General features: G+C 54.0%; 2 protein-coding genes across 3 annotated transcripts; both read left to right on the top strand.

Moving 5' to 3' along the window:
- Window positions 1-9,787: 9,787 nt before the first annotated feature.
- On the top strand, window positions 9,788-12,854 carry NXNL1 (nucleoredoxin like 1). Its single transcript, XM_014865952.3, has 2 exons — window positions 9,788-10,113; window positions 12,299-12,854. The coding sequence occupies exons 1-2, from the start codon at window positions 9,788-9,790 to the stop codon at window positions 12,609-12,611; spliced, it is 639 nt and encodes a 212-aa protein (XP_014721438.2). The 3' UTR covers window positions 12,612-12,854.
- A 4,279-nt stretch (window positions 12,855-17,133) lies between these two features.
- TMEM221 (transmembrane protein 221) lies at window positions 17,134-23,420 on the top strand. 2 transcript variants are annotated; one of them, XM_070519388.1, is made up of 4 exons: window positions 17,139-17,637; window positions 19,688-19,773; window positions 21,992-22,222; window positions 22,857-23,420. In XM_070519388.1, exons 1-4 carry the CDS (start codon window positions 17,318-17,320, stop codon window positions 22,886-22,888), a joined length of 669 nt encoding a protein of 222 aa, XP_070375489.1. In that variant the 5' UTR covers window positions 17,139-17,317; the 3' UTR covers window positions 22,889-23,420. The 2 variants fall into 2 exon arrangements, with proteins under 2 accessions (XP_044632266.1, XP_070375489.1); XM_044776331.2 differs by having other exon boundaries at window positions 17,134-17,637; window positions 21,992-23,420.
- The last annotated feature ends 749 nt before the right edge of the window (window positions 23,421-24,169 follow it).

The raw sequence follows: 24,169 nt of genomic DNA, 5'->3' as shown, positions 1-24,169 counted from the left end.
TGGTAAGGGCCCTTTTCTTCCTTGTGCCTTTCTCTTTTTCAAGGATGGATCTAAATTCAGTTCTCCATCGGGAACCTTCTCGGACAGCTGTTTGCATCCACATTTTCTGCCCATGGCTACTCTATGGGGCAAATCACAGCATTCAGCCTGAAGAGAATCAGTACCTTAAGCCTAAGGGTGATGGAGAACAAATTAATCCATTCCTTCCTAATCCTATCTCTAAGATATAAATTTTACATGGGCGCCGGTCAACCACTTAAGTCATTAGGATGGTCGCCAATCTCCAAGACTCCCGTGGAAGGTTTCTTTTCCTCAGGCTGGATTGGGATCACTCCCTATGGCTCATGCCCACACTCTGAACCGTGGGAAAGTCCCAATCGGGACTCCAGTTCAAGGAAAGTGCCAAACTCTAACCTTTGGTTGAGTATGGGAACCCCTTCTTGGGAGAACGGCTCCAGGACGCAATTGGGTAGAATGTCCCCCAGACCAGTGGAAAATTCTTCACTGTTTTGCTCTATTCTTTTATCTCGGGGACCATTCACCAGGCACCTATTACTGCCAGGCAGAATAGGGAAGGTATGCAAGGGATGCAATGCAGGGGGACGCCCTGTCACCCCTTGCTGTAGGAACCCCACAGGAGGAACAACAGGTAGGACGCTGCCCTAGGTTCAGGGGGCATTTCAAGGTAATGGACCCATTTCTTTCGTCTCTCTTAGAGTTACAGTGGCCATTTTGGGCTCCTTTTGAGCTTTGCAACCGAGAAACAAAGAAATCTTTAAAGAGTCAAAGCTCCACCCCTGGGAGCCCCCACTCTGGTTTCCGGGCCTGATCACCCCGCAACCAGGTGGGGTGCCCTCCTTTGGCAGTTGATTTGTCGAGTATTTTAGGCACCTACTGAGTTGGTTATGAGGATAGGAGACCTGTGACTTATTCTGTGAACTGTCCTGCTGGGTTGTGTGCCCAGCACGGGAACTGTTGTGTGACTCTTATCTTGGTAACCCTCTGGAAGAGGCCATGAGGGTGAGGTCTGATGTCCTCTTTTCCTTTCTTTGTCTGTCTCGTTTGTCACCTCCTCTGTTGTCACCAAGTTGAGGTTAAGTTCAGGCTCGCCCTGAGCAGAACCTGGACTTTCTGTAAAAACTTGCAACTTTTGCCAGGGACTTAACTCCCAACCCCGGGGCTGAGAGCCCAGCCTCCGGCCAACTCCAGGCCTTTGCCTCCTGCTTCCCTGGCTCGCCTCGTGCTGGCTCAGGGACTAAGTGCCCCGGCTGAGTGGGACTGGACTAGATCTTATAACCATATTGACGCCTGCTGTAGGGCTCTGCATCCTGTCTCTGGACTGCCGTCAGCCAGATGCTGACGGTGCTTTACGGCCACGGGGAACGCCCCAAGCATCCCCGGAGACCCGCCCCTTGGATGCATTCTAACTCATTGGGGACACTTTCAATTGGATCGGCTATGCCCCAGAAACTCCATCTGGGAGAAAACTTGAGTGGCTTCCCTGTGCCTTTGTGATGCAGTTGGACGGGTAGATCAATCTAGAATGTGATTTGAGTTACAACCCAGTTTCTGAGAAATCAAGAGCAACTGTCCTCGGAAAATCCTTGTAAGGCTGGAAAGGCAGCTCTAGAGGCATTCAGGTCCCTCCATTTCCCTTATCTCAAAGAGCTTGCAAATCCTCTGGGGAGTATCTAGCCTATCGCTAGTTCCTAAGACTGAAGGGGGGAAAAAAGGGAAAAGGCCAAAAAATGGCCATAAGCACGCCCTTGCCAAAAAATCTAGCAGCTTGAGTGCCTTCTCCAGCATGACTTGATGGGCGGTGCCACGTCCATGCCCAGGATCCAAACCGGCAAAACCCTAGGCCGCAGAAGCGGAGGGCGTGAACTTAACCACTCGGCCACGGGGCCGGCCCCTAAACTTTTGATGTTTTTGACAAGCTCCTCCCTCAAAAAAAAAAATTCAAATCCTGAATGAAGGCTTTCTTTTGACCTGGTAGAAGGAAGAAAATTTCTCTGAGGATTTTCAGAGGGCCCCTGAGACTTCTCAAAGAAATTTGCTCTGTTCCCTGGAAGGAGGAAAATACTAAACTAATTAGGCTTATTTGGTCTATTAAACTACATGGGAAGCATTGTCAAATAAGTGATGATAAACTTTCTTAGATGGTATTATGTACATGAATGTTATTGAAATAGGTGTTTTAAAATTATATAGCATTCCTAAAATTCTGATCTGTCCTGGTCGTCAGCCGTAATCTTAGTTATCATCTAGAAGTGTTGTGTGACGCAGAAGTAGCCAAGTTTTTTTGTCAATTGTCCTTTTGAGTCTTTTGTCATTTGCAGATAGTTTCTGTTTTACTCTGATGCTTTTTGCTTTAGCAAATATGTTTCATCTTCAAAGAAATTCATGGAAACAATTCTGACATAGTATTCTTTTTTTTTTTAAGATTTTATTTTTTTTCCTTTTTCTCCCCAAAGCCTCCCAGTACATAGTTGTATATTCTTCATTGTGGGTCCTTCTAGTTGTGGCATGTGGGACGCCGCCTCAGTGTGGTCTGACGAGCAGTGCCATGTCCCTGCCCAGGATTCGAACCAACAAACACTGGGCCGCCTGCAGCGGAGCGTGTGAACTTAACCACTCGGCCACGGGGCCAGCCCCTGACATAGTATTCTAAACTACAAGTTTCTGATTGTAAAACTGAACTGGGTAAGAACAACATTCTAACAGAGAAAGTGATGACCTCATAAAATTGCCAACAGAAGATTAAGATCAAGAATCGATTATATAAGACTGTCTGAACTGATGAGGATGTTTATAATTTTTTATGACTTTTGCTTGAAATATTGTTGATGTTTTAATGTTTCATTTTGTTTTCTCAGATTTAAGGAAATCTTTTTCTCTTATGCTAACTTTATAGCAATTTGGTGAAATTATACCTTCGTGAGCAGAGCTGAAACATTTATCTTTTTCTCCCTACCTGATCCCTCCATAATTTGGAAACTCTTTGTGAGTGAGTATGGTTATTTTGTGGAAATCTAGTTATTTGCATAAGTTCAATAAGAATCTGTTCTCCTTATAATAGGACACATTGGTTATCTTACCAAGGCTTTGACTGGAATGTCATATTTGAGAGAAACATACAGGCTCAGATTTGACAAGACAGCTTTTCGGGAACAAAGGTTGGACTTTCTGGAATAAAGCCACTTGGAAATATTGGCCTGGCACCTTGTTTACAGAGATTCTGGCAATCTTACCCGGTAAGTAAGGAAGGTCGCTTATCTGGCAGATGCAAGGAACCTCAAAATATTTTGCGGCACCTCGAGAAAAGAGGAATCCATCCAAATCAGCAGGTACTGCTGGCAAAATCTGATGGCAAGTCCTTGGCTGGGCTTTTCTGTCCTCGAGAGGCCTTTAAAGTTCAGTCTGAGATTCCATATAAAAAATTCCAGCAAAGCAAATTTAAAAGAGCCTATATGATCAGTTGCCATTCTTGCTGCACGTATGTAAATAATTGGACCAAGTTTTATTGAAACTACACTTACTTTGCAAACCAGATAATCTTAATTTGACTATCTTGTAAAAATGAGGGTGATTTTAGAGAGAGAAACTATGTTTCAGTAGAAGCCATAGCACACATTCATGGATATTAGATTCTAGCTCTTCTCTTCTACAAGATTCACCTATTACTGATCATAATGGCTCCTTGTGGCCATCCGTCTCTGATAGCTGGGAGCTCCCTGGCCACAATCAGACATGTTCCTTCAATTCTGCTGCCCTTGGGTCCTGTCCCCATGCTATTCTCTGAATAAAGGAGCGCTGCTACCAGGACTTGAGAGCCCAAGAAATCTTTCTTTTGTCTCCTCAGCTCACTGAGCTCGCATCAAAAGTACTGCTGTAGTGTAAGCCCACACACGGAATGGTGGTTGTTGTTCTTTCTTTCTTTTTTTTACAGATTGGCCCTGAGCTAACATCTGTTGCCAATCTTCCTGGTTTTTTTGCTTTGCGTCTTTTTCTTCTCACCAAATTCCCCCAGTACATAGCTCTACACTCTAATTGTGGGTCTTTCTAGTTCTTCTGTGTGGGACGCTGCCTCAGCGTGGCCTGAAGAGCAGTGCTAGCTCCACCCCCAGGATCCGAACTGGTGAAACCCTGGGCCACAGAAGGGGAGATAACGAACTTAACCACTCGGCCATGGGTCCGGCCAGTTTTTTTCTGTTTTGTAATTACAGGGGAGGAAGAGAATTCCTCTAGCCTCAGGTCCTTCTGGCTGGGCTGTGAATTAAATTGACATGAGACAGAGTAACAGGAGGAAATCAAACAAAGCTTTATAACGTGTACATGGGGGGACCCAGGAAAACTGAGCAACTTGCCAGAATGACTGAGGTTGTCATCTTTTTTTTTAAAGATTTTATTTTCCTTTTTTCTCCCCAAAGCCCCCCAGTACATGACTGTATATCTTAGTTGCAGGTCCTTCTAGTTGTGGCATGTGGGACGCTGTCCCAGCGTGGCCCGACGAGTGGTGCCATGTCGGCACCCAGGATCCGAACTGGCGAAACCCTGGGCCGCTGAAGCAGAGCGTCCGAACCCCACCACTGAGCCATGGGGGCAGCCCCTGAGGTTGTCATCTTAAATACCATCTTCAGCTAAAGATAAAGGAGGATGTTTGGGGTGGGGGAGTCAGTTATGGGGGATTACCAGAAAAGCACAGTAAACAAGAGTAAGGTTATTATGCAGATTTAAGTCCTTGCCTTCTGCAGTGACAAGAGTTTCTAGAAATAAGCCGTCCCCCCACTTCCTGGTACAGAGAGGGAGACACATTTGCAGATGGAGATTTCTCTTACAAATGTAAACGTTTCTTACAAAGGGTAACTTCTACTTGGTTTTCAGAGCTTCTCCCCTGTCTGCAACTTTTTAAAACATAACCAACCCCAAATAATCCTCATGCCAAAAAGACACATCTTGAGGTGGCCAGTTCTGACCCCCCACATAATGCAAGTGCAAATTTAAGCTTTTCATTGTGGAGGCAGGCACTTCCAAGAGGCCTCGGCTGCAATGACGGCCAGCTCAGACAAGCGCACTGCCAGCCACACTACAAGACGAAGAGCCAGGCCGCCCCCGCCCCCCCGAAGATCCTTTGTGTTGGAGATCTTGGTTGATTTCAATAACTGACCATTTGGGCTGCTGGGATTTTTTTTTCTCTTTCTGTACTTTAAATTTCCACTCTTATGTTTTACTTATGTTTTAAATTCCCAAATAAAGAGTCAGCCCGCAAGACCCTAGCCCCCTCCTCGTCCCAATAAAAGCGGAAGCCCAGGTTGTGCACTCTTTCTCTCTACTGAGACCTCTCTGTGTGGCCCCACATGCGCCGTGTCCTTTCCAGATCCTGTGAGTAATAAACCTTTGTTTTCTCAGTTTCCTGATGATTATTGCTGAAGAATGTCTTGGAATCATAATAAGAACCCTAAGGGCCGTCCAACCACAACATTGGTTATTGTATTGATAGGCTGAGACCGGCACAAAACAGCCACAAACCCAGTGGCTTAAAACAATAGAAATTTGCTCTCTGACAGTTCTCAAGGCCGGAAATCCAAAATCAAGGTGTCAGCAGCCCACTCCCTCCCGAAGGTGTAGGGAGGAGCCTTCCTTGCCACTCCCAGCTTCTGGCGGCTCTATGGCTGCGACCGCAGGACTCCGATCTCTGCCTTTGCCTTCACATGGCCTTCTTCTGTGTGTCTGTCTCTTAGAAGAACACTTGTCATTGGATTTAGGACCTACCTAGATAATCCAGGATGACCTCATCTTGAGATCCTTAACTTAATTACATCAACAAAGACCCTTTTTCAAAGTAAGGTCACCGTCACAGGTTCTGGGGTTGGGACTTAGACGCCTCTCTGTGGGGCCACCATTCAACCCACGACAGCGGGATAAAGGGTTAGAACAGGCGTTCTCAACCTCCCCCTGGGGACACTTTGGCAATGTCAACTTAAACAGCAAACTTGCCTGTTATTTTAACTCAAAACGAGTTTATTCAGGAATAGCCAAAAGAATTGTAATTTGGGATATGTATGCTGTGGCAAACCACAGGCAAATCTGGAAAACAAATGAGGGGAGCTGCTTTTATAGAGAAAAAGGGGGAGCAGGGTGAGGTTGTTCTAAAGGAAAGTCCAGTGGGGGAAAGTAGCAGTTCAGGGTGGCAACGCCTTCTCATTGGCTGAGCTGTGGCATTTCTCATTGGCTGGGCTGTGGGGTTTCTCATTGGCTGAGCTGTGGGGTTTCTCATTGGCTGGGCTGTGGCATTTCTCATTGGCTGGGCTGTGGGGTTTCTCATTGGCTGGGCTGTGGGGTTTCTCATTGGCCGGGCTGTGGCGTTTCTCATTGGCTGAGCTGAAGCATTTCTCAATGGCTGGGCTGTGGGGTTTCTCATTGGCTGGGCTGTGGGGTTTCTCATTGGCTGGGCTGTGGTGTTTCTCATTGGCTGGGCTGTGGGGTTTCTTATTGGCAGGGCTGCAGCATTTCTCATTGGCTGGGCTGCGGCGTTTCTCATTGGCTGGGCTGTGGTGTTTCTCATTGGCTGGGCTGTTGCTGCGTGGGGAGAAAAGTCTTCTTTCAATAGTAAAGTAGTTTTACTTCCTGTCCAAGATGGAAATGTCTGTCTCTTCCTGTTTGGTATAATTGACTGTGTGTGATGGGGGTGAGAGCTCCCCCTACAGGCCTTCCCGACCCAATTTACTTAAGGTTTCTTCTATTAATTTCCACAGCAACATACGGAGACGTTTTTAAAGATTTTATTTTTCCTTTTTCTCCCCAAAGCCCCCTGGTACATCATTGTGTATTTTTAGTTGCGGGTCCCTCTAGCCAGGGCACGTGGGACACCGCCCCAGCACAGCCGTACGTGTGCACTGTGTCCATGCCCAGGATCCAAACTGGCGAAACTCCGGGCTGCCGAAGCAAAGCGCACGAAATCAACCACTCGGCCACAGGGCCAGCCCCTGGAGACATTTTTAATTGTCACAACTTGGGGAGGGGGATCGGCTACTGGCATCTAGTGAGTGAAGGCCAAGGATGCTGCTAAATGTCTTACAGCATGCCAAACAGCCTCCACCAGAAACAGTGATCTAGCCCCAAATGGCAGAGGTGGTTCAGTTTGGAAATGCTGGGATAAATGAAAACCCCAGTCAAGTGGGAAGTGGCTCTGCAGTCCAACACGTGTCAGTCTCTGGGTGACTTGGCCACAAAATCAGCTGCTCCAAGGCTTCGTGCTTCACCTGTAAAATGGGATAAATTGCACAGACCTTGTAAGGCTGCTCTGAGAACAGGAGCCCAGCACCTCATAAACATCATAGAAAGTTCTCTATTGTTAAAACTCTGGAAATTAATAGAAGAAACCTTAACTAAGTTGGGTCAGGAAGGCCTGTAGGGGGCGCTGTCACCTCCATCACACATCATCAATTACACCAAATAGGAAAAGACAGACATCTGCATCTCGGACAGGAAGTAAAACTACTTTACTATTCAAGGAAGATTTTCTCCCAGCCCAGCAACAGCCCAGCCAATGAGAAATGCCACAGCCCAGCCAATGAGAAACGCCACAGCCCAGCCAATGAGAAATGCCGCAGCCCAGCCAATGAGAAACGCTGCAGCCCAGCCAATGAGAAACCCCACAGCCCAGCCAATGAGAAACGCTGCATCCCAGCCAATGAGAAACCCCACAGCCCAGCCAATGAGAAACACGACAGCCCAGACAATGAGAAACCCCACAGCCCAGCCAATGAGAAACGCCACAGCCCAGCCAATGAGAAATGCTGCAGCCCAGCCAATGAGAAACCCCACAGCCCAGCCAATGAGAAACCCCACAGCCCAGCCAATGAGAAACACGACAGCCCAGACAATGAGAAAAGCTGCAGCTCAGCCAATGAAAAGCACTTCAGCTGAGCCAATGAGAAATGCCGCAGCCCAGCCAATGAGAAGCTGTTGCCACCCTGAACTGTCACTTTTCCCCAATGGATTTTCCTTTAGAACAGTTCCCCCACACCCCTTTTTCTCTATAAAAGCAGCTCCCCTCCTTTCTTTCTCCATTTGCCTGTGGTCTGCTACATTTCAGTTCTTTTGGCTATTCCAAAATAAACTTGTTTTGAGGCTTTCCAAGTCAACAGGATCACTTTGCTCTCAGTAGCTTCCTGAATTTTCAACATGCTGGGACTTCCCTGGGTTGTGGCAGAATGAGGAAAATCTGACCAGGAAATTGTTTCTAAATGGAATGAAACAGACTTATCAGTAATGGGCACATTCACGAAGCCCTGACGATGTGAATTAAACTCTTGAGAATGAGGATTTTGTGGTTTCCTTTTTTATTGTTTAAAGCCAGTACTGAGATTCTGTCAGAGTCTCTCACATTTTCCTGGGCTCAGAAAAACCGTCTAGACCTGGTGTTCTGCTCAGATGTGGCTGCATAACAAGTCCCCTCAAACCGAGCGGCTTCATACCACACGGCCGACTGCTTCTCGGGATCCCATGGGTTGCTTGGGCGGTCCCTCTGCTGGTCTCACCTGGCTCAGTCACTCTGCCACACTCTGCTGGTGGCTGGCCTGGGCCGGCACACGCGTGGCGGCTGGCGCTGGCTGGTGGCTGGGCCTCTAGTTCTCCTCCATGTGGGCTCTCATCCAATAGGCTAGAACCGAGCTCTGCCAACCACAGCTGACAGGCCAAGCCTGCCTCACCACGAGCTTAGAATGGTTTTTGCATTTTTGAATGGTTGAAAAAAATCAAAAGACTACCATTTCATGACACACGAAAATTCTATGAAATGTTAGTGTCCATAAATAAGAGTTTTACGGAACCAGATGCATAAATTCATGTGCATGTTGTCTAGAGCTGCTTTTGCAAGATAGCAGCAGAATTGGAACTTATAACAGAGACCATATGGCCCACAAAGCCAAACATATTGACTACCCAGTCCTTTAAAGCAAAGGTTCGCCAACCCCTGGCTAGATCGGCTCCTCACCTGGGGCGTCCTGTCCGCAGGCAGCGTTGCAAGAGAGTGCAAGCGGAGGCAGAGGCGAGGCTTCTCCTCCAAATCTCCACCTCACCCCGCGGGTCAAAGCAAGCCTGGAGCCAGCCTGGACTCAAGGAGCAGGGAGCTTCCCCCAACTCTTGCTGGGAGGCGTCTGCAAAATGCTGTGGTCGTGATTTTCAACCTTACACACCAGGGCCTCTTAAGGCGTGCTGTCCGGACAGAATTCAGGAAAGTGGAGGGAAAAAAATACATGTTTATTTTCATTAACTTCTCCCTGAAATTTAGCGTGTTTTCTCATGTCCTGTCAAAGCACGTATCAGCCGGCCCTGTGACTTTGTCACCCGCGGAAATCAAAGGTAATTTCATATCTTATCCTGGTCATTGCAGGCAGACACCTCGAAATATCATTTCTCCTCATCTCGACTTACAAATCACAGCGCCTGGTGGAGCCCCGTACACCGCGGTTACCGGAGGCACTCACGGAGAAGCAGGTACGGTTTCGCATCACAGTTTGATGGAAGCCTGTCGCGCCTGTGTGTCGGCATGCCTGGTTTCTTTGCAGTCCTGTGCGTTTGGCTGCAGTGCGCTCACTGGCGGCCCCCTCGTGAGGCAGCTGCCCTGCCCACGGAGGCGGCGCAGAATCAGGTCACGGCTGAGGCAGATTAGTGATGTCGCAGCTGGCCTCCTAAGAGGCCTAATCCCGGGACAGCAGCCAGCAGCAGACCCGGGCCACACGAGGTCCCTCCGCCCCGTTCCCAGTACCCAGCCGGGGCCGCCATGGCCTCCCTGTTCTCTGGGCGCGTCCTGATTCGCAACAACAGCGACCAGGACGAGCTGGACACCGAGGCCGAGCTCAGCCGCCGGCTGGAGAACCGGCTGGTGCTGCTGTTCTTCGGCGCCGGGACGTGCCCGCGGTGCCAGGCCTTCGCGCCCGTCCTCAGGGACTTCTTCGTGCGGCTCACGGATGAGTTCTACGTGCTGCGGGCAGCCCAGCTGGCCCTGGTGTATGTGTCCCAGGACCGCACGGAGGAGCAGCAGGACCTGTTCCTCAGGGACATGCCCAAGAAGTGGCTCTTCCTGCCCTTCGAGGATGACCTGCGGAGGTGAGGTGGGAGGGGAGGTCACGGAGGGCTTCCTGGAGGAGAGGCTGTTTCTGCTGAAAGTGATGTATTTGCTTGTTGAGGCATCTGTTCCATCTGGAGCTGAAGAGCACCCGCTGTGTGCCAAGCCATGTACCAGGAACTGGGGGCCAGAGAGGGGTGGACGTGCCCAGCCCCCACAGAGCTTACCGCCTGGCGGGGCAGACAGACGTGGAACAAAGACTCAGCAAATATAGAGCAACAGACCGCAGTGTGGCTTCAAAGAGCAACCTCAAGGACAAGGAGGATAGGAGGGTGAAGAGGGAGGAAACGGAAGGGTTCCAGGCGGAGGGCACAGCACAGACAAAGGCTCGGAGGCCGTCAGAGAAAGAACAGCCAAGTCAGGAAACTATAAGTAATGCCAGGTGTGAGAAGTCAGCAGTCACCACGGGGAGCAGCCCCGAGTGCCCCCTTGAGGAGTGCGGCTGTGATCCTTGGAGTAGCTGGGAGCCATGGAGGGTGCTGGAGCTGAGAGGGAGCTTGCTGGATTCAAGCTTTACCTCGAGCTGCCCAATAAACAGTGTTATAGTTTGCGGCTATTTTAGAACTTTCCTCTTTTCTGCAGTAAGACTTTATTTCTTTTAAACCCGAACTTTTTATTATGAAAAATTTCAAAGATACCGAAACGTTGGAGGAAGCACACAGTGGAACCCACGGCAGTTATTAACATTTTGCCATACTGGCTTTATCTACGTGCCGGTGGAGTTTGTGCTCAACCATTTGAAAGCGAGTTGCAGACTTCATGACATTTTACCAATTTCTTTAAATTTTGTTACACGACAAGACGGAAGTTTCTGGTTCCAGAGACCTTCATGCTCCATGCAGCGTCCTCAGAGTCTGGACAATTGCTGGCTCCCACCGCACTCTGCAGCTCACAGGGTTCTTCCCTGAAACTGGCGACCTTTCCCGCCCTGGGGCAGAAATGCCAGCTGCGAGGACATCACAGCCGAGCGCTGACCTTGTGTGAGGCAGGGTCCTCTCCACAGAACATACCCCCAGGCTAGTATCTGGACAGAGGGGGAGCGAGTCCCCACCCCTGGCCTCCCACAAGGCTGCCAGAGAAACACAGGGTGCCCGGTTAAATACGACTGTCACATCAACAACGAGTCATCTTTTAGTCTGTGTCCCACACATTGCATGTATGTCTCGTATTTCTATTTACTAAGTCTGGCCACCCACTTCTGGAGGATTTTGCAAGTACCCTGTGTTCTCGGTGTGCAGGCCTGGAAAAGGGCCCCCAAGACCCCAGCAGGTGGAAATGACCAACTGCAGTGAGGGGCCTAGTCTGGCCGCCCCTTTCCTCCATGACGAGTTGCAGGATTCGGGCCTAGATGCCAGGTTTCCTCTGAGGTCTCCTGGGGCTGTGGGTGGCTTCTCACTGGCTCCCTTCAGACTGAGCCGTGCCCCTCACCTCCTCACCGTGCCCCCGTAGGGCCTGTATGGGCACGGCTGCCTTCCACTCTCCCTCCCTCCCGGCCTGGGCACGCAGGGGCTGTGCCCTCTGCTTGAGACACCCTTCCCCCAGCTTTCCCATTCCTCGTCCTGCAGATCTCAGCTCAAAGGTCACCTCCTCTGAGAGGCACCCCCTTACCCAGCTTATCATTTCTTTATGGCATTTATTAGTATTTACCCGTTCATCGCATATATGCTCCCTGAGCACCTACTCTGTGCCCCGCACTGTTGTAGGCACTGGGGACACCAACGGAGACAGAAATCAGTGCCTAGTGAAGCCCATTCCATTGTGGGAGACAATGATAAACAGGAGACATAAATAAACTAGGCGGTGTGTTGGATGCTGAGAGGAGCTGCAAGCAGAGGGAAAGGGAGATGTTGCCATTTGAGGTCAGGTGTTGCAGCATACAGGGTCTTAACCCACAGACGTCTGGGGAGAGTGCTCCAGGAGAGGGCACGGCCAGTGCAAAGGCCCTGAGGTGGGAGCGTGGCTGGGGTGTTGGAGGCACAGCACCAAGGCCAGTGTGGCCAGGCCTGGCCTGGTCCCCAGGCGTCCCCAACGCTCAGGACCTGGCAGTGCACACAGGGGTGCTCGGTCAGTACCGGGAGGGGGGACGTGGGGCTCCCCGGCTCGGGACTTCGGGCTCGGTCCCGGATGATCTGGAAGTCCGGCCGCACTGACGCGCGTGCCCCGCAGGGAGCTCGGGCGCCGGTTCTCCGTGGAGCGCCTGCCGGCGGTCGTGGTGCTCACGCCGGGTGGGGACGTGCTCACCCGCGACGCGGCGGACGAGATCGAGCGCCTGGGCCCCGCCTGCTTCGCCAACTGGAGGGAGGCGGCCGACGTGCTGGAGCGCAGCTTCCTGCAGCCCGAGGACCTGGACGAGCCCGCGCCGCGGAGCCTCACCGAGCCGCTGCGCCGCCGCAGGTATCGCGTGCCCCGGGCGGCGCGGGGTGCACGCGGCCGCGGGGCAGGCGGCGGGGCCGAGGACGAGGCCGGAGGGCTGTTCTGACGCTGGGGGGACAGGAGTTGGGGTCCTGGGATGAAACCCCCAGGAGGAGGGCGGGGGCGGGGCCGGCGGGCCGTTCTGACCCCCGAGTGGAGAGGACGGACGGAGGGCATGCCGATGATGACCTTCAGACACACAACCCCCAGTGGTGGGCTGGGCCGGGGGGCTGTTCCGAGCCCCGCAGGGTGGAAAGCTGGACGGCAGAGGCGGCGAATCTGGGACGGTCCTTGCAGGGGGACGGAGCGGGGGCGGGGGCGGTGCGAGGGGAAGGGACAGTTCTGAGTTCGGGTCAGGAGAAGGTGGGTATCCAGCGCACGGCCCGAGCAGGGGGTAGCGGGCTGCCTGTGTTCTGAGCCCCCTACCAGGGGCAGGTGGGGCGGCGGCGCTGTTCTGGGCTCTCCCGACGGGGAGGAAAGGCCAAGCGGTGGGGAGTAGGGAGGGTCTTTCTGAGGCCCACCCCCAGGAGGGGGCGGCGGCTGTGGGGAGATCCCAGGAAGAAGCAGGGCGGGACCTGGGGGCCTCTGTTCGGATCCCCCGGCAGGTGGAGGGCGGGACCAGGGCGGGGCGGACGGGGGCAGGGGTCTCTATAGGAGACCTCCCCAGGAGGGAGCGGGTCCTGGGTCTGCCCTGGTCCTCCAGCCAAGGGTCTGAGCCTTCCGGGCGGGGTGCTGAAGTGAGGGAGAGTTTTTCGAGGGTCTCTGGAAATATTTTGAAGACCTGGGGGGGTGGGGGGAAGGTCTTCAAATAGTTTCCAAGGGGAAAATGCAGACTAAAATCGAAGAATCGTGCTGAGGACGCTCAGCTCATCGTGCATGAAATGAGTTGCCCACATATTTCACACGCAAAATTCCGACGATTCTTTAACGACGGATTTCCAGTTTACACACGATGCGTTTCAGTATTTGTTGCCGCATGTGCTGGGGCCCAGAGCACCAGCGAGGCCCGAGAGCCCCCCTCTCCCTGCTGAGCCCAGAATATCCCCGGGAAACAGAGCAGAACGTAGAAATCGAACAGTTTTTCTGGAGCCACTTGTCGGCTGCGTGACTGTAGGACAGTCACCTCCCCTGGCTAAGCCTTCTTTCTTTCCCCTGGAAAACGACAGTAAGGCCGGGTCCTGCAGGCAGGTCGGCCGGGAAGCCGGAGCTGGAGGTCGCTCTGCGCGCCGCCTGGCGGCGGGGTGGGGAGGCGCGGCCTCGGGGCGGGGCCAAGCGTGCAAATGAGATGCGACCCCCCCTTCTGCGCCCGGTCTGCGGGGAGGGTGCGCTGGGAGGGGGGGAGTCTCCGGGCCCGGGAGGCCGTGGAGGCCCGAGGACTGGACAAGCCCTCCCCTCAATCGTCAGGTGGAGAAATTGAGGCTCTGGCGGGTGACGCCACCTGCTCCTGGTTCCAGGCACAACCTTCTCTTTGTGAACCTCAATTAGGCCCATCTGTGAAATGAGTGCCATGGACTCTGTGACAGCGGCTCTTAAATTCTGTGTATCTGATACGAGGTCGCCGGCTCTCCAGCAGCTTTTAGAAGAAGTTTAAAAATGTCCTTCCCAAGCAAACGACGGGACACGTAACCCCTCAATATCTTTACTACTATTCCTGCCAGCATGCAGTGGCCAGCCTCCCCACCTGGACAGTGAGGCGGGGAGTCTGCCCCCTGTCCTGCCCGCCTGTGTGAGTGGACAGGTCTCTGGCCCTGTCCGAGTCTCGCCCTCCCCGGGTAGACAGGAGTCACGCCCTCCCCAACGCCGCGGCGCCCTGTGCGGACTGCATGAGGAAGGGACAGCTTGGCGCCTGGCCGAGGCAGACAAGATCGCCCTCAGAGTGTCACCCGCTTGCAGGCTTAACTTTTTAAATTGAAGCCAGACACTCCCAAACTAGAGAGTCCCCCCAACACAAAGGGCAGGGCCAGGTCTTGGTATCTGTGAGCCCCCCCAGCCCCGCCCAGGTCCCAACAAATAGTGGTGAAATCTAAGATAGTGCCGTAATGACCTTTGGCTACTGTACGGAATTGTCCCTTTACTTGATGGGTTTCCACCTCCCCCGTCAGGCCATGAGTCAGGAAGGGCAAGCTGGGCCTGCCTTAGTCACCAATGGGTCCCAGAGCCGGGCACAGGGTGAGCTCCCCATCAATGTTTGTTGAATGAATAAATGCAAGTATCTGACATCTGTGTGTCCCCAACACCTAGCACATACCTGGGGCTCTGTTCCCAAATGAGTTGCTGAGCCCCTGCTACCCCAATTTGGACTTTACCCATGAAACGTGGAAAACTCACTCCAACTTTGGTCATGATGAAAGAAGCTGGGTGTGTTGGACTGAAGCCTTGTGAATGAATGAGCAAATAAGTGAATGAATGAACTAACTCCTGTTACAGATGAGGAAGCCCAGAGAGGTTAAGGGACTTGCCCAAAGGCACACAGCAAAGGAGGAGGGCATCTGGGGCTGAAAGGTTACCCCGTCCTTTCTCCAAGGGCCATTTTACTCATAAGGCACTGAGGTGAGGGTTCAGGGCCCACAAACTCCCCCCAGAAGACCCCAAAAATTTGAAACGTGAAAAAAAACCAAATGACTCCAAAGATCAGAAAAGAGACCTGGAAGGCAAAACCAGTGGGTTCTACGACGTGTCTGTGGAATAGTGTAGAGCAGTGGGTGGAGCCGGGTTGCTGGTTTGAATTCCACCCTGCCTGTAGTGTGTGTCCTAGGGACTCCCGGCCCCTCTCTGTGCCTCAGTTTCCTCATCTGTGAAGTCCAGGGTGATGACTCTCTGTCTTTCAGGCCTGAATGTACAAGGACAGGGCCCTGCTTGCAGGAGGCCACACCAGCCTGTCACTCTTACACTCTGGATCTCTCAGGAATGTGTTCCCTTTGAAATCATTTTCAGATTTGATATCTCACACTTTGTGAGAATTCCAGAGCAGGAGTGTGAGGCGATTCATTCATCCACGCGTGCAGCAAACGTTTACTGAGGGCCTGCTGGGCACTGGGTGGTGTCCTGGACACCAAGGCCAACATCCTGCGGCCCTGGGGCCTCAGACGGCAGCAAACCGCAGTGCTGCAGGAAAGCGAGAGTCACAGCCCATTGAACACGGGCGAAGGGCGTGAGCAGACAGTTCCCTGGGAAGATGCGCAGATGGCCCACAGCACGCGGAAGATGCTCACCTCCAGCAGCCGCCACGGCAAGGCAAACCAGAGCTGCAGTGAGGTTGCACTTCCCAGCCAGGAGGATGGCTCCAGTCAAAAACAAATAACAGGGCCGGCCTGGTGGCGCAGCGGTTAAGTCGCACATTCCGCTTTGGCGGCCTGGGGTTCGCGGGTTCGGAACATGGACATGGCACTGCTTGGCAAGCCATGCTGTGGTAGGCATCCCACATATAAAGTAGAGGAAGATGGGCACAGATGTTAGCTCAGGGCCAGTCTTCTTCAGCAAAAAGGGGAGGATTGGCAGCAGTTAGCTCAGGGCTAATCTTCCTCAAAAAACAAACAAATAAATAAATAAATAAATAAACTTTGGTGCATGGCTGGAGGGGATGTGAAATGGTGCGGCCGCTGTGGAAAACGGTCTGGCAGTTCCCTGATAAGTTAAATATAGAATGGCCATATGCCCCAGCCATTTCACTCCTAGGCATACACCCACAAGAAATGAAAGCAGAGACTCAAATCATTGCACACACAAGCGCATGGCAGCGCTGTTCACAGCAGCCCAAAGGTGGAAACGACCCAAAAGTCCACCAACAGATGACTGGATAAACGCTACTCGGCCACAAACGGGGACGCAGCCCTGACTCACGCTACACCGTGGGGGAACCTCAAAAACGTGATGCTGAGTGGAAGAAGCCAGACACAACAGGCCACACATTGTCTGGTTCCATTTACCTGAAATGCCCCAAACAGACGAATCCATGGAGTCACAAAGCAGATGGGTGGCGGTGGGGGCGGAGGAGGGCACGGGGAGGACTGCTCATGGGGACGGGGTCTCTTTTTGGGGGGATGGAAAAGTTCTGGGCCTAAATACGAGTAGTGGTTGTACAACATTGTGAATGTAATAATTGTCACTGAATCGTTCACTTTAAATGGTTAATTTTATGACGTAAATTTCACTTCAATTTTTAAAACAAAAATAAATAAATAACAACCACAACGAACGCGCTGTGGGAAGAGCAAAGCCTAGCAGCGGAGGACAAGGCGCCTGTCGGGGCGCGGGTCCACGGGGGCCCGGCCGAGGAGGCGACGTGTCTGCGGAGCCTTGAGAGGAGATCAGCGGAGGGGCAATCGCAGCCGATGGCAAGGTCCGCAGATAGACACCAAATATCGGAGTGAATTATTGAAAAATTCGTTAAAGTTTCTTTTTTTTCTAAACAATAAGACAGGTGTTTAGGGCAGCGGGTGGGGGCGGGGGGCACTTTCCTGAGTTTCGGGACCGGCAGGCGCCTTGGATCGGGCCCCGCCCCCCCGTCGCCCCGCCCCGCAAGGACCCGGAGGCCCGGAGCGGGCGCCCGCAGGGTCCGCGGAGAGGAGAGAAGACTTTGTCCCAAGTGTTCGGGCGGCTTCCTCGTTCCCACTGCGACAGGCACCCCGGGACCCCTGCGGCCCCCCAACTTTCAGACACCCCTCCGGCCCCGTCCCCTTCGAGCCCCCCGGGGGCCCTCGGACGCCCCCCAACTCCCCTGTCCCCCTCAAACCTCTGACTCCTCGACTGCCCCCAGCCCCGCAGGACGCCCGCATGGCCCGGTCGTACGGCGGCCGGGTGCTGGCCGCGATGGTCCTGCTGGGCGTCCCGGCGGCCGTGCTGGCGGCGCTGGGCGCGCAGCTGCTGTTCCAGCTGCAGGCGGGCCGCGCGGAGCTGCGGGGGCCGCGCGCCGACGGGCTGGGCCCCGAGCTGGGCGCCGGCCCCGGGCTGCCCGAGGACGCGGCCGGGGCGCTGCTGCCGCTGGCCGCCGCGCTCGCCGCGCTCGCCCTGGCGCTGGGCCTCACCTGCCTGCTGCTCGCCGCGCTCTGCGGCCACCTGGGCGCCGAGCTGGCGCGGGGGCCCGGCTCCGGCAGGTAGGACGGCCGGCCCGCCGCCGGCTGGGGGCTGGCGAGTCTGGGCGACGCGCTGCCCCGCTCTGGGCTTCCCTCTCCCCACGCATCTTTCCCTCCCTCTCCTCCTGCCCTGCGTTCCTCTCTCTCCCCGCTGTCGTCTCTCTCTCTCCGTCCTGTATTTCCTGAAATTTTACAGCAGGTGCGACTGCTGCTTCGACCCCCACTTTACAGATGTGGAAACTGCAGCTCGGCGAGGGCGCGGGGTCAGCCAGCCCCTGCGCTGATAGGCTTGTCACTTATGGAACCCTAAGTTCTGCCTCCGCCTTCGCGTGGATGAGCCGGGTGAAGGCCTCACCCCAGAGCCAGCCGGCCGGGCTGTCTCCCCCTCCGTGCCTGCGGCTCCGATGGGAGGCTGTCCTCTTGGGCTGTCCGGCTTGGGAGGGGCGGGCTGGATTTGCACTTCAATCCAATGGAGCTGGAGCCCGTGCCCAGGCCCAGGCTGCGACGCTGTCCTCTGGCACTGGATCTCAGGGACATGGGTGCCAACGGGTGTCTGCAGGGGGCAGAGCATGTGGGGTGAAGAACCTTCCTTGAGCCGAGGACGTGCTTGCCCCACATCCCAGTGTTTCCCTCCAGGATGCTGGGGGAGGGGAACCAGGATCCTGGTCTGAGATTTCATTGATTTGAGCAGATAGGAACTCCCACCTTTGGAGTAGACCCCATCTCAGCTGCGCCCTCATCCCGTAGTTCGAGGTGGGCTGAAATGCATGCATTCTGTCCATCGACAAATATGTGTTGGGTGCCCGCAGGGGCTGAGCCCAGCACCGGGCACTGGGGGACACGGCAACAGCCAGGCAGACCCAGACAGGCCCTCAAGGGGTCACAGACAATAAAGAAACAAAACAGATCAGTGTCGTCAAATGGTGACGAATGCTGGGAAGGAAAGAAAACGGGCAATGTCGTGGAGGAGGACAGGGTGTGGGGGCTGGATGGGACCATCAGGGGAGAGCTGGGCTGAGCCTTGAAGGAGGCAGAAGATCGGGGTGTCTTTGATTCTGCAGAGGGAGCAACTTGGGCGGCGCCCTGGGGCAGGAGAGAGCTGGGGGAGTTGGCGTGGCTGGGGGGAGATGAGGGCAGGGAATCGGGAGGAGCCGGGCCACGGAGGGCTTCCTGCACTGTGGTGACGACTTTGGGTTTTACTCTGCCTAAGGTAGTTCTGAGCAGAAGGGGCACGCTCTGACAGGTTTGGAGTGACCCGCTGTGGCCACCGTGCGGAACAGGGGCCAGGAGGGAGGTGGCAGGGAGACCAGGAGGAAGGCCCCTCCCGCTGTACTGGAGGGAGGGGAGCGAGGATGGAAGCTCTCAGCCTCCACCGCCTGGCCTCCCGGGCCGGAGGAGGGAAGAGGCGCACACAGCAGAAGCACTTAGCACGCCAGGTCAAAACTAAGTCCTCACTCAGTGTCAGCCCCTGGGAATCTCTGTTTCTATCATCATTGGTAACAAGTTAACCCCAGTTCCCTCATTTCCCAAATAAGCTTATGGTCTGTACAATAACGGAAGTCGGGTGTCTAGCGAGTGTCCATATGTAATAGCTGCTTCGTGAGTGTTGGATGTTTGAGTGGACTGATGTATGTGGATGGGTCATGAGGGAGGGAGAATGGGTGGTGGATGGACAGGTGGTGAATGAGATAGGATGGATGGACTGCTGGATAGTTGGTTGGATAGATGGATGGTGACTGGAAGACGGATGATGGATGGATGGGTGGGTAGAGAATGCATGGAGGGACAGATGGATGGGTGGATGGGTTAACAGGGCGTGGTTAAACGGACGGATGGCTCTGTGGTTGAACAACTGATGGGGATGGTGGATGCCAAATGGTGGTGGATATTTACCTGGAAGGATGGATGAGCGGGTGGATGGATGGAGCGGTGGATGGATGGATGGCTGGTTGGGTCCTCACATAGATCTTGGGTGCCTCAAAGCTGGGCACCTCTCCCTCCCTCTCCTCCCCGGCCTTCCCCTACCCACCTCCACCTCCTGAGCCCTTTTCCTTCCTGCTCCCCCCACCAGGGCTGACTGGTTTCTCTATGACTGCCGCCTCCTCAGACACGTGGCCCTCGGCCTCTTCTGCTGCGGGGTCTCCGTCTACTTAGCAGGTGCGTGCTGGGGATAGAACGTGGGGGATAGAACGATAGGGCCCTGGGTTGGGGTGAGAGTTAATGGCCCCGTAAGTGGGGTCAGCTCCAGAGTCAGCCTGCCTGTGTTCAGCTCTCAGCTCTGACTCTTCTCACTCTGGAGCCTTGCGCAGTGCCCTCGGTGCCTCAGTTTCTCCATAGGTACAGTGGGGATGGTCACTGTCCTGCCCCAGAGAATTGCTGAGGGGCTCGGAGCTAACCCCTGTCAAAGCCCGTGGATGGCTCCTGACCCCATGGGCTTCCACAAGTGGTGGTTGTCTTCAAAACCCCTCCGATCCATCAGCTCTCTACGTTTGGCTCGAACTAAAGTTTCCATGTCCTTGTGGTTTCTGCAGATAGCGTCTCATAGGCTGGCCTTAGCAAGGGCTGTTCTGGTTCCCAATAGCAGGACCTCCAGTAAGCACTTTCCTTAGATCCACGTTCTCTCACCTACATGTGCTGGTAAAGGAATCAAACCATCAAGTTTCTTTAAAGAGACTCCTGACTTCTGTTTCATTCTACTCTTGAAAAATGTGTCGATGGTTCCGCAGACTCGGTGCCGAGTCAGACACACATCCCTGGCAGCCCTATAAACAGCCGTTTTTACTGGAGGAAAAAAGTATTCAGCTGAATGAAAAACAAGAGATTTGCTATTACTGTTTTTTCCTTAGTCCTGCAATAGAGAAATTGAAGTTTAGAAAATATGTTTAAAGTTAGTGCTGAGAGCGAGCTCGGGTTCATAGTGGGGATTTCGTATAAAAAGTGAAGGGAGTTCTGCATAATTTTTGTTGTTTGACTTAATAAAATGCTCTGGACATGGGTTTTTTTACAAAAGAGAGTGGATGGGGTGACTTGTGTATCTGAAAAGATCAGTGGTGGTTGGCCTCAGATGTGGCTGGATCCAGGCACTCGAATGAGGCCATCAGAGTGCCTCTCACTTCACCTCTTCACCTGCTGTCCCCTGAGAAAGACGCCTGTGCCTGTAAGTGGTTTTGACACAATGCCTGTGACCTTGAGCCTTTTCGGGCCAACAAAAATGTTGGAGACTTGGAGAATAAAATATCCTCATTCTAAAATACAAGAAAACTCACAAAGGGCAAAAAAAAAGCTAACTATGTCAGCCTCATTAAGCGTTAAATTAAGAATTGGTTTAGCTCCCATTTAGATTCTTTTTGAGGTTAGGTGACCTCACTCAGCAAGAATTCCTGAGCATGTGCAGCCAATCGTCCATTTGTTGCTAACCAGAGCCAAAAGAATAATTATAAAGACGTTTTCAAAAATGTTTAGCCCAAAAAATGTCCTTGGCCTCACTTTAATATGTCGGACATGATGCAGTGTGGCCTCTTCCAAAGCAAGAGTGCGAGCTGCAGAAAGTGTAGAAACAGCCCACGCAGCACAGAGGGGTCCTCGGCAGCCCCGGGCTTCAGTCCCACCAACGCCCCCAGCGCTGCAGTGAGAAAATTCCTCCATCCCCACGGCCCAAGCGAAAGTCCCAGGGCTGACTCTGATTGGCTGAGCTCGGGTCATGTGATAGCGCTGCACCAATCATTACAGCCAAGGGAAGCAATGCTCTGATTGGCCAAGCCCCGGACGGTACACATCACTGACGTCAAAGGGGCAGGTCAGCACTCCTAGACCCGCGACACAGGTGAGGGTGGGGACCGGGCCGGCAGTTCTCAATGGGGCTGGTTCTGCCCCCAGGGGACATCTGCCAATATCTGGAGACAATTTTTATTGTCACGACAAGGCAGGGGAAGGATGCTACTGGTATCTGATGGGTAAAAGCTGCTAAATGTCCTACAATGCACAGGACAGTTTCCACTGAAAAGAAGGCTGCCAACCGGACGCTGGATAGGGCACCAGAGAACCAGTATAGGTCACCAACCCTCTTGTCCCCATCAGCAAACTGAGGCCTGAGAGGGGCTGTGATTCATTCAAGGTCGATCACAGGGGTTCAGAAAGCCTGAGATCTGGGTTGTTTCAGCTGTGGTAAAGTAGACATAACATAGAATTTACCATTTTCTGGTAAAATGGACATGATGATGTGTTTGTGGGATGCAAGAGGAGTAGATGAGTTGATCCATGTGTGTATCATGTTGTATGGTTTTCTATGATTGTCCCCCTGTTTTGGGGAGCTCTCTCAGGGCTTGGGGAGCACAGGTTTGTAGACTGAATAAATGAGAGCCATTTGTTTCCCCAGCACTGTCCATCTATGCCCTGCTGCTCTTTGAGATCGAGACAGGTGCAGCGGCAGCCTCCATCCTCGGCTTGGGTGCCCTGGTCCTGGTGGCTGTGCTCACCCACACTCTGCTCCGAGCGGCCCGGGCCACCCGCCGTGGCCCCCATGAGCTGTCCCCACCGCACTTTGAAGATGACCCCGTCAACCCTGCTGAAGTCTCCAAGACCAGCCCCAGGGCTCAGCCCCAACAGGGTACCCACCGCCAGACCCCCTACTCATTCTGCCCTGAACCTGGGGACTCCCTCAGACCCACAGTGACTGCCACAGCTCCTACAGACCTGGGGGGAGGCCGGGAGAGCAGCCTGCCTTCAGCCCGCATGCAGCGGACACTGTCAGCAGGCAGGGGGCACTGGGAAGGGGTCACCCAAGAGATGCGCAGTATGTTGGGCCACAGGCCAGGGGGCTCAGGAAAGGACTCAACACTGGTGTAAGCCCAGAGATCAGGAATAGAGACCTGGTGTCAGACAGCAGGAAGGGGACTCTGTAGACATAGGTCCAGGCTCAGCCACAATAGCAATATGATTTGATTTCTCAGTTCACAGCATCCCTGGCTTTTATCCTCAAGGTTGCCTCATGGCACAATATAGCTGCCAGGGCTCCAGCCTTCACCTCCTAACTCAGAGGGAAAGGCAGAGACCAATTGCTGCCTCAGGATCTGTAGGAAATCTTCCTGGGAGGCCTTGGAACCCTTCTGCTTATACTTCACATGGCCACACCTTGCTGCAGGGGAGGCTGGGCAATGTAGCTGACCAGAGAAATTAGTTAGGCAAGAGGGAAGGGTGAGGCTTAGGCAGTGGTTCTCTAAATGTCTCCATCCATTTTACAGATGAGGAAACCGAGGCCCAGAGAGGGCAGTGACTCCCCAGGGGTCCCACGGCCAGTACTGAGCATCAGAGCCAGGATTTGAACCCGGGTCCTGTAACCCCCATGCTGCTGACAGTGCAAGGCTCAGACTCTGCGACTCCTTCAGGGCTGTGAGCGTTTGAAACCTGTGTGCCGAACTCAGAGCCGCCCAGGGCCCCTGGTGCAGCTGGAGGGCTGGACCCAGACTCCTGGCTGTGGGTCCGTGGCTGAGGGCTTCACCACTCTGTGTCTCAGTTTCCTCATCTGTAACGTGGGGACGGAGGCGGGCCCTCCTCCCAGGGCCCGCACGAGCCTTGGTGTAAGCCCTTCTGGGTGGGGCCTGTGCACAGTAGGTCCCCAGTGCATGTCAACCATGCTGCTGTTGGTCAGGGTGCCTGGTGACAGGGGAATGCAGGTTGATGGCCAGTTTCTGGGGCTCCCAGGACTGACAGGGCTTGGAGTGGATAACTCGGAGCCCCAGGGGTCTCCAGGGGCCCTGGTCCCCTCCCGTCTTGCACGACCTACAAATAAACTCCGCCTCTCACTGTCTCCGTGTCACTTGAGCCACATCCAAATGTGCTGTGTGGCCAAGCCCTGGCCCGGGGTGAGGGGTGGGGTGACAGGAGTGGGGTGGGAGGGCAGGAGTGAGGGGCAGGGGTGTGCCCCTGGTATACCCCAGTCTGGGACCTGTGTCCCACAGATCTTCACACATGTAAGTTTCCCCGAGAGCGAGGACGGCCTGGCCCCCACGCCAGCCCCAAACAGACAGGTGTCCCCACAGGTCTCCTGGCCTCCCCTTCCTGGGCTACGCAGGGGCTCTGGTGCCCAGGGAGTGGAGGAGGCTCAGCCACACCGTGGCATGAAGCCCCCTGGTACTCTTCTCGATGGGCAGAGAGGTGACAGTGCCCAGTAGGGACCCAGCTGATCAGATACACACAGGCCTGGGTGCCCCACCAGCCTGGGTCCCGCGAAGCTGCGCAGACCTCCTCCTCGTGGCTGGAGTGGGGTGAAGAGATGGCGTGCGTGAGCGGCCTGCGTGGTCCCGGCGTGGGGCACCTGGTAAGCGCCGGCTCTTGGCGAACACGATCAACATCAGCGAAGAGGACAAAAGAAGAACCCGCCTTCCGTCTGCATCACACACCTGCTGCTGCAGCCAGGCGCCAGGCGCTTTCTTGGCCTGTTAATCCTGGTGACAACCCCATTTACAGATGGGGAAACTGAGGCCCAGGAAATGAGGCTACTCCTGTGAGAGCACATGGCAGCGGCCATGGCTCCCCGTCACACAGGGCTCCCAGA

The sequence above is a fragment of the Equus asinus genome, chromosome 10, assembly GCF_041296235.1.
Source record: "Equus asinus isolate D_3611 breed Donkey chromosome 10, EquAss-T2T_v2, whole genome shotgun sequence".
In the NCBI taxonomy this organism is placed as follows: domain Eukaryota; kingdom Metazoa; phylum Chordata; class Mammalia; order Perissodactyla; family Equidae; genus Equus; species Equus asinus.
This window is presented reverse-complemented; position numbering and strand designations above follow the sequence as displayed.

Excerpts from the sequence above, each read along its gene's own strand:
- NXNL1 (XM_014865952.3), top strand. The coding sequence starts at position 9,788 with ATGGCCTCCCTGTTCTCTGGGCGCGTCCTGATTCGCAACAACAGCGAC. Across the intron at positions 10,114-12,298 it reads TTCGAGGATGACCTGCGGAG|GGAGCTCGGGCGCCGGTTCT; the intron begins GTGAGGTGGGAG and ends CGTGCCCCGCAG.
- TMEM221 (XM_044776331.2), top strand. The coding sequence starts at position 17,318 with ATGGCCCGGTCGTACGGCGGCCGGGTGCTGGCCGCGATGGTCCTGCTG. Across the intron at positions 17,638-19,687 it reads CGGGGGCCCGGCTCCGGCAG|GGCTGACTGGTTTCTCTATG; the intron begins GTAGGACGGCCG and ends TCCCCCCACCAG. Across the intron at positions 19,774-21,991 it reads GGTCTCCGTCTACTTAGCAG|CACTGTCCATCTATGCCCTG; the intron begins GTGCGTGCTGGG and ends TTGTTTCCCCAG.